Source organism: Papaver somniferum, chromosome 1 (genome assembly GCF_003573695.1).
Source record: "Papaver somniferum cultivar HN1 chromosome 1, ASM357369v1, whole genome shotgun sequence".
Lineage (NCBI taxonomy): Eukaryota > Viridiplantae > Streptophyta > Magnoliopsida > Ranunculales > Papaveraceae > Papaver > Papaver somniferum.
The window spans coordinates 202951735-202960641 of NC_039358.1; the positions used below are offsets into that span (position 1 = coordinate 202951735).

Sequence of the window (8907 nt, forward strand, 5' to 3'; positions counted from 1 at the left end):
TTAACTTTAATAGCAGAACATGTACCCAATTAACTTCAATAGTAGAACATGCATTCATGAGTTAAAGATTATGTCCAGTTACAGAGGCTCACATGGTGATGTATTATCATTAACGTAAGCAATTTAGCACATGACGTCTGAGCCAAAGCGTCACGATTCCCACTTTCCTTCGTCCTGCTCAGTTTGATGATTCTCGAACCATCGTGAGAGTGGAAGCAACGCGGATTCGAAATCTTTTAATTGTCAATGACATGTAAACACATAAAATTCCAGTCCTGAAGTAGGGCTGTATAAAATACTCTGGTGGCCCGTGGTTTGCTGTGTTTCTTCTGGGTTCATGAACGTCAAACAGCCCGTCATGAGTTTGTAAGGATATCAACTCATAAAATCGTTTGATAAAGTGTTGTTGACTGGTCACGGATGGGGAGAAAAATGCAGTTGACTAGTCAAGGACTAAATCGCACTCCCACAGCACACTCGCATATTGCATCCTTGACTAGATGAAGAATGAAAGTACACCTTTTATGCACTCCAAAAAAGAGTTCCTATTATACTCCCACTATACTCTTACACGTTTGCATTTTGAGGACATGAACAATATTTTTTTGGTAAAATGTTACTCTTTTGTCGAACCGTTAGTTTTGGAATCGTCCACATCTCTGTTGGGAATATTGAATATGACCTTCTTTTAAGTTCCCTTATGGCAGAAACCTCTCATCTGCATCAAATTATCAGTATTTCACCCTTTCTCCACATACCCCATAAGCTTTATAGGTAAATAATCAGGCCCGGCCTGCGATGTGTTGAAATTATTAGTCCCACATTGTCTGGGTAATTTAAGATTCTGCGGTTTATTGTTCTTTGGGCCTCTCCACTCATCGCCAATTGGTTTTGAGTTGGATGCCCGTATTCTAACATGGTATCAGAGCTAGGCTCGTATGAGAGTGGAATGAGAAGTAGACCCAAAGGGCGTCGTCCTCCCGTACAGAGGTCCACGTTGTAATAGCTTAATCTCCGCCCTACACGTGGAGGGGGAGCATGTTGGAGAAATTATAAAATAGTCCCACATAGCTAACTCCTTAGCCTAGATCTTAATATATAAGGTGTGGAGCCACTCCACTCATTGCCAATTGGTTTTGAGTTGGAAGCCCACACACTTCTAACATGGTATCAGAGAAGGCTATTTGTGTCGAGTCATTTGACTGCACCTTTACTCCGCGTCACCCGATTTATTGTCCAGGTGCTAAGACCCAACGAGACTACACGAGAGGGGGCGTGTTGAGATTATTAGTCCCACATTGTCTGGGAAATTTAAGATCCTACGGTTTATAATCCTTTGGGCCTCTCCACTCATCACCAATTAGTTTTGAGTTGAATGCCCGTATTCTAACAAAAGATGAAGGGCAGATTTGGAATACGATGGTTCAGACACGAATAAATTAATGAAGGGCAGATTTGGAATACGATGGGTCAGACCGGAATAAATTAATGGTCGCAATTTCTCTCTGGATCTTCTTTCCATTAGGAGTATCTATAAATATACATCACCATTCCCTAATTTCCCTCAAATCATCCAGTCATTAAACACTCTCTTTCTCCTTAGATATTCTTGTTTGAGTCTGTTGAAAGGCATATTTTCATTACGAATACTAGTAGATTATTCACTTTTCTTTATTTTCATTTCATCTCTTTGGTTTATTGTAATGGAGAAGAATACTACCGTTAGTTATTTGGATCTTAAGCTATTGATGTTCAATAATCTAACCCAAGCTAAAGAGCTGCTAAAACAATTAGAATTTAACGATACTTCTTCTACTACCGGAAACTTGTTAATACCTATAATCTTATCTTCCTTTGAAAAGTCTCTTTCCTTGTTGAGTGGGATTAATCCAGAAGCCGGAGGCAGTCGATCTGAAATCAAGTCTGATCTCATGGGGAACTTCCCTTCCAGAAAGAGGTAATAGATAGGATCCATTTGATTGTACATGGCAATATTGTTTTGTATCTGAATGAATACGTTATCTTATGAATATACTTTTGCTTTGGGATTAATTATATACTACGTAGGAAAGAAGAATCGAGATGGACAGAACAAGTACTCGTTTGCGAACGGACGGGGCTTGAAGCACCTATAGATGATGGATATAGTTGGAGGAAATATGGAGAAAAAAGCATTATTGAAACCAAATATCCAAGGTAAAACACAATTTTAGTATTAATCACATGAACATAAATTATCATGGATTCATGCTTAATTAATTTAGTCTTTAGCTAATTAGATGTTACTGTTATGATCTTCAGGAGTTATTATAAATGTGCTCTACGAAAGGCTCAAGACTGTTCTGCAATGAAACAGGTTCAGCGTAACGACGATGACCCATTGATGTTTAGTGTCACGTATCGCGGAAAACATACTTGTAATCAAGTTTCGTATGTACCGTCACCAGTGAAATCAGGGAATATAACTGATGATAAACATAAAGAAAAACGACGTCAGGAAAAAACACAAGAAACGATTATCAGTTTTCAAATATGTCCTCATGTTCAAAGAGAGAATTCGGATGGTACTACCCAAACAGTTCTAATATCACCTTTATTTACATTTCCTTCTCCTGATCCATTAATACCTGTTCCATGTGTAGAGAAAGAAAGTAAGAACAACAACAATATGTCCTCTTCATTCACACCTGATAATCATCTCTTCACGATCAGTAGTCCATCCTCATCATCTCCATATATGTCTTTGCCTACTTCAGAACCCAATTCCTTCTCTCCATACACAGTGAATAGTTTTGAAGGTGGATTAACCTTACAAACTTCAGATTATGATCTTTGTGATTTTACTTTTATATAGATTTGGGTTTCTCCGATGGCTTGGGTTTTTAATTTTCTATTTTCTGCAATTTATATACTCCTTATTAATTTGTACAGTTGCCTAAGGTAAAATTTTATGTCTCTTCTGAGTAATAATGAAGATAAACACTTCTGGATACTTAAATCTACCATTCTCACTAACTTCCAACTTGCTAATATATATCCGCATAAAATAATGTCTATCTATTAAACTTTTTATAGTCACACAAAAATAAAGTTTTTTTTTTCCTGAAGGGGAAAAGGGTTCCGAATAATCTTAAACTTTATTTAAATTAAACTAACTCATTATAATTGAGGTTTAAAGAAATACACACAGATGGTGAAGATGAATTCCACCAACCTAAAACATCATTACGTTAAGCAGACTGACAAAGGTCATGTGCCAAACCATTTACACATTTAAGTACAGTAACAAAACTAATGTCTTCAAAGCCTATACATCTCGTAGCAAGTTCATGCACTTTTGCTTCCCGAGATGCACGTTTGTACATGAAATAATCGTCCATTTGCTACCTCATTGCATTTCTTTCGGACGGTTTTTTTCACTTTTTCGAATTTCTAATAGATTCGTATCTAAACTGTGAGAAAAAACCAGTTTTTCCCTTGTTCGAAGAAAAGTGGTTTGGTGCAAAATCAGAGCGACTTATTGTACACCCTGAGGGTGCCACGCTCACCGTGCGATTTGAGGTTCATATAACTTAAGAGTCCTAACGGGGAGATATCAAAATAGTCCCTAGGAATTTTGGCGATTTAAATTCACTATACCACAATCAAGAAGAGGATATCAATCACCTTCCCTTACTCTATTAAATTTAAGATATGCACCACAAAACAGAGTGACAATATTCATAATATTTACTCGAATTAATAACGTTGTTGGTGAAATCAGTTGGTGTTAAACTGATGCTTTAATAACTATGAATAAGATTTAACACTTAGGCCGAATTAGTATATACATGATGAATTAAATCAGGGCCGGTCCCAAAGGGGAAGCACGGAAAGCTCCACTTTGGGGCATCAAGGCCTAGGGGGCAACAAAATAAATGCTTTATGTTTTGGGTTTTTATCAAAAATAAAAACATTTTTAGGGGCTTATTCATAAATATATGTGATATATGGGGTAGAAATTGAACAGTTTTAGGACTAAATTGGAAATTCTTTTCTCTTTCCACTAAATAATCCTTAATTCCCTATTGCAGGCTTAGAAAAAAAAAATCGCAGCTACCAGAATTTAGGAGGTATATATGCTAATAAGGCATTGACTTGTTCTGTGCACGACATAACTGATTGCTGGCACAATTGGTTGATGTCAATGTTCAAAGATTTGCCTATCAAAAAATTATAGGATCTAGTAGTTCAATTTATAATCGAAAAATCATACGCTGTACATTCATTCCACTATTCAAATTTTTGTTTATCGCAGTTACCTTTTTTCCTCCTTTAAGACACGCCTTCACTTAAAAAGGAAGCAAACATTACGATCTCAAAATAAAAAGAAGAGTTAAAAAATGCTCTTGTTACACTAAGTTAAGCTGCAGCGTAAAAGAATTAATATAATTATGGGGCAAAAAAAATTTAGTCCACTTCGGGGCAAAAAATGTCAGGACCGGCCCTGATTAAATGCATAGGTGTGTTTCCGCATTTTTTTTCTTCGAAATCTTACTACTTAATTGGATATTCGACCGAATTTATAGTCTGCATAGCTGATGTATAAGCACACTATAGTGACACATATTTTCAATGATCGGATTTATTTTTTATTTTTGAAGGAAAGAAGAGGAAATACCTCTTTAGATTATATTAATTGGAAGCCATGAGCAGGTTATTTCAGGTACATCATATAGATACGACATAAATATACAAAAACAAACTATAACAACAAAATAAGAACTGTAATATAACAAAAATACATAATCGTCGATCATAGAAGTAATTGATCTGATTAGAGGGATATTTTTTTAATTATGCATCCACCATTTGGAAAATTCTTTTTCTTCATTAAGACAAAATCTTTTATAAAAAGGATAATTTGCACAAAATATAATTATTATAACCAATTCAAGTAGACATTGATCTTGTTTGATTGAATCTTGATCATTGTCACGCCGAAATTACTTATCTTCGAAGATATACTTGAATATATCATCGGATACCAATTGAAATGCCTGAAGACTATAGGAAATCACACTGATTGCGAATTTAAATACCACTACATGACATGAAATAGCCATGAGATTTCAACAATAGAACAAAAACTCAAATCCTAAAACCTAAAATCACAAATAATGTGACTTTTTTTTTATTAAAAACGTGAAAGACATTACTAAACCCAAATCTCCTCGGAAAATCTGATATCTTAGATATATCTAATTTTGGAGAGAAGACATATTGAAGAAGAGAATTTGTGGATAATTTTTTGGAAAAAACAATTATGCAGAGAGGGAAGAGAGAACACTGACCAACGAATTACTAACTATGAACTTAGCACTTTACCAACCATGTTTTCACTGACCGACGAATTAACTATGAGTTTAACTCAAAATTAGCAAAACATTACCAAAAATAACTTCACAGTACGATGTAAATCTATTGGTTAACAGAAAATAAGTGAGGGAGCTATGTTGGGACAAGTGGGATCCCTAGATTCCAAGTATTTTGGAATTCCAATGAGGGATATAGCATCACTTTTGGATGTAGCCGGGCGTTAATGTCTTAAGGACAACTTGTTGAACACGTGAATCAGTTTGTAAATTTGTGACTTGAAATTTACAAATTTTATCTCGTTGTAAAGGGTTGAGATTTTCATTAACAAAGGAGAAAAAGAACACAAGAGAGAAGCGTCTAAGCGAGTCCAAAGGTGAGGTCAACACCCCCATCAAAAACAAAGAAGTGCAAACTAAAAGAGTGGCAAAAGACAACTCCTTAATCAAGCCACAACAAAGAAGGATAAAAAAAACAAAACTAGCTAAAGCTGAAACACCAAACAAGATAATAGCAAATTACTTATGCTTCCTAGCAATGGATCGATGGCCTTTACCCAAATTCTCATTTTTTGGAGTTTCGTCATTCCATTTGATCCTTGAAAGCTGTTTTTTAGTTTTTTTTTATTTCTTTGTCTTCTTAAGACAAATAGTGTGCATATTTGTCAGATAATGCATCATCGAATTCTTCAATATCCTCCCCACACTCTTTGATTATAACTCTGCTTTATCTAGAATAAAATGTTGATTTTCATTACTCAAGATTTTGAAAGTGTTATTCACTTTGACACAAGTGTCACTGCTCTTAGTCTTGGTTGTGTCTTTCTTATCACTTGCAATATTCTTAATAGGAGAGTTCCCGCTTGAATTCCTCCAGTTCCCATCGTCATTTGTTGATACTGCATTCATCGTAATAGATCCTTGATTGTCAGAGATTACTTCTCTACTATCAGGCTTGAAAGAGGGGTGCCCCTCTACCCGAAAGGGATTATGTTTCACCTTCTCTCCTTCAGCTTTCTTATGAACACTTCCAGTCTTGAATGGACTCTTTGCAACTGCCTCCGTTTCTTTTAATGGGTTATTTCTCTTGTCAGCATTATCCTTGGACAAATCTTTCCATTGGTATGCAAAGTCACTTGAAAAATGAAATGGAATATGTTTATGCGTCCTAGCTGACTTGGCCCCGTTAATTGCAATCTTTATTGGACTCTTTGTTGTCTTGAATGGTCTCTCTCCAGGTGAAGCTTGTTTCGCAGAATTCCCCTTGTCAGTAGAAGAAATGGTTTTCTTTACCACGCTGCAGCCTTTTCTGCTTTTTTTTCTTTTCTAAAACAACTTTCACCACTGCAACTTTAAGACCCCGCCCGAATTATTTGTTCTCATATCAGCAGCCTCCTCATTAGTTTCCATGACCTCACCCAAAACTGTTGAAATTTTTTCATCTTCTCTTGTTGTGACTGTCACTTCAACTGCACCACTCATAACTCTCATATCATCTAGTTCCAGTATTGATGTGTTGTCCCCGTTCATAACCCCTGACTTCACATGTGAATCCTCTGCTACCTTATTTTCACTGGCTCCTTGGAGGCTAAAATGAACTTTCTGAAGAATTTTTCCTTGCTTTGTTGATGCCCATCTAGTTGTCCTGCTCTTGTTGCAGCTTTTGGATAGATGGCCAAAAACCTTGCACAAATCATACCTTGGAGGCTTCCATGGATATTCAACAGGAAGCTCCAAAGCAATTTTCTGATCAATCATTAGGGGATACACTCTGGATAGGTACGCTCAATGTCTTAGTTTATTAGACTCTTTGCTTTCAGAAAAAGTGATACTTTCACTTTTTCAATTTGGCCTATTTGTTTTCTATTCGATCGGCCTTCTCACCGTAACAGCGGTATTCTACTTCATTTGATTTTTTTTTATATTTTATTATTGCACCCAACACGCATTAATAATACAAGATTTCTACCGGAATTTACCAATTCGATTTCCAATTTTTTTGGCATGTACCAATCCAATGCTATGGCAATGTATCTTCGTTGTCTTATATGCATTGATACAGACCCAAAATTAGTAATTCCTGTGGCAATGTTGTATAACAAATACGATCCAATGAGCAATCGACCAATTAGGCCATGCCAGAAGGAAAAAAGGGCGGTGCTATGATCCAAGATAATCTAACATAATCTATCTGACCAGTGGCGGAGCCAGACTTTCTAACTTGGGGGACAAATAGATAAAGGGGAAGACAGTATTAATGGAGGCCGAAGGCCGTCCGAAATTGTGAGGGTCTTTTGCGATAAAAGAACAAAACTTGACTCAAAACTCCACAAAATATCATCAATACTTCATAGGACCTTATAGTATGTACACCTAGTGCTAGAATTTGTTATAGGAAACTTTGAAATGTACGTAAATAATTACACAAATGAAGCATATTATAGTAATTTTGAATTTTGGGGGACAATTATGAAAAACCTAAAATTTCTAAAATAGTCGGATTGTAAATTCTAGCGAGGACAACGGTCCTCCCTGGTCCTCGCTCAGCTCCGCCCCTGTTTGTAGTTATTATAGATAATCTAACCCTTCAAAAAAAACAAAAAGGCTACAAATACAACCTTTTTGACCCTTTAAAAGATACAAACACCAACACTTGGCTTCGATGCATAGGGGTTAGAGCTGGCAAACGGGCGGGCCGGGGCTGGCTTGTTGCGGGTTACACGGGTTCGGGTTAACACAAGCCAAAACACGCGGGTCGATATTCTTCACGAGTGGTCATTTCTTCAACCCGCGCCCATAATGGGTAAAGCTTGCGGGTTTACAGGTTAACCCGGCTTGTTTAATTAATGTTGAAATTAAAATTTAATTAAGTTAATTTGTGGTCCTATTTAAGCTTTGACCATCTTCAAATCTCTAATCAACACAAAAATCATACAAAGATGCATTCAATTTCAACATAAAAATCAAAGACAGATCCATTCAACACAAATCAAAACCCATCTTTTTTGTTCAATTTCTGAAACTCCATCTTCTTCTTGGATGATTGAATCCCCACTTTTTAGCTGGTGTTGCTTCTGCTTGTGCTCCTCCCCCCTCGATTAGCGGGCAACCATCCACCATTACTCACCAACGACATTGTCATATGTTTTGGAAACTGAAATTGGGGTTTTGGTCTCTGCAATTGATTGAACAAGGAATCAGAGATGATAGAGAAAGAACTTTTTTGTCCATCTTGCAAATGTACTGCAAGTCTGCAAACAAGAGATAAAGAAACAAGGCTAGTGTAAATCTGCTTTTACAGTGACAAAGCATGGATTCAAAACAACTCTATGTTTAATTAAATCAAAGTGTACAACAAACGGGACAAATATGTTATGATAGTGGAGGAAATATACACTTCTCAATTAGCAAATCCAACACAGTTAACTTGCGGAGACATTATATACTACTAGTACATTCATATCCCCATTCGACATCATCAATTTTATGTAACCACATCAAACAACTAAAATGAAAATCAAATTATACACAACCTAAATTTTCTCAGCATTAC

The 8907-nt window shown here is 36.3% G+C and overlaps 1 protein-coding gene across 1 annotated transcript; it reads left to right on the plus strand.

The window, feature by feature from the left end:
- The first annotated feature begins 1703 nt into the window (after positions 1-1703).
- Positions 1704-2854, plus strand: LOC113358402 (probable WRKY transcription factor 41). The gene is made up of 3 exons (XM_026601963.1): positions 1704-1957; positions 2068-2196; positions 2302-2854. The coding sequence occupies exons 1-3, from the start codon at positions 1704-1706 to the stop codon at positions 2852-2854; spliced, it is 936 nt and encodes a 311-aa protein (XP_026457748.1).
- Positions 2855-8907: the final 6053 nt, after the last annotated feature.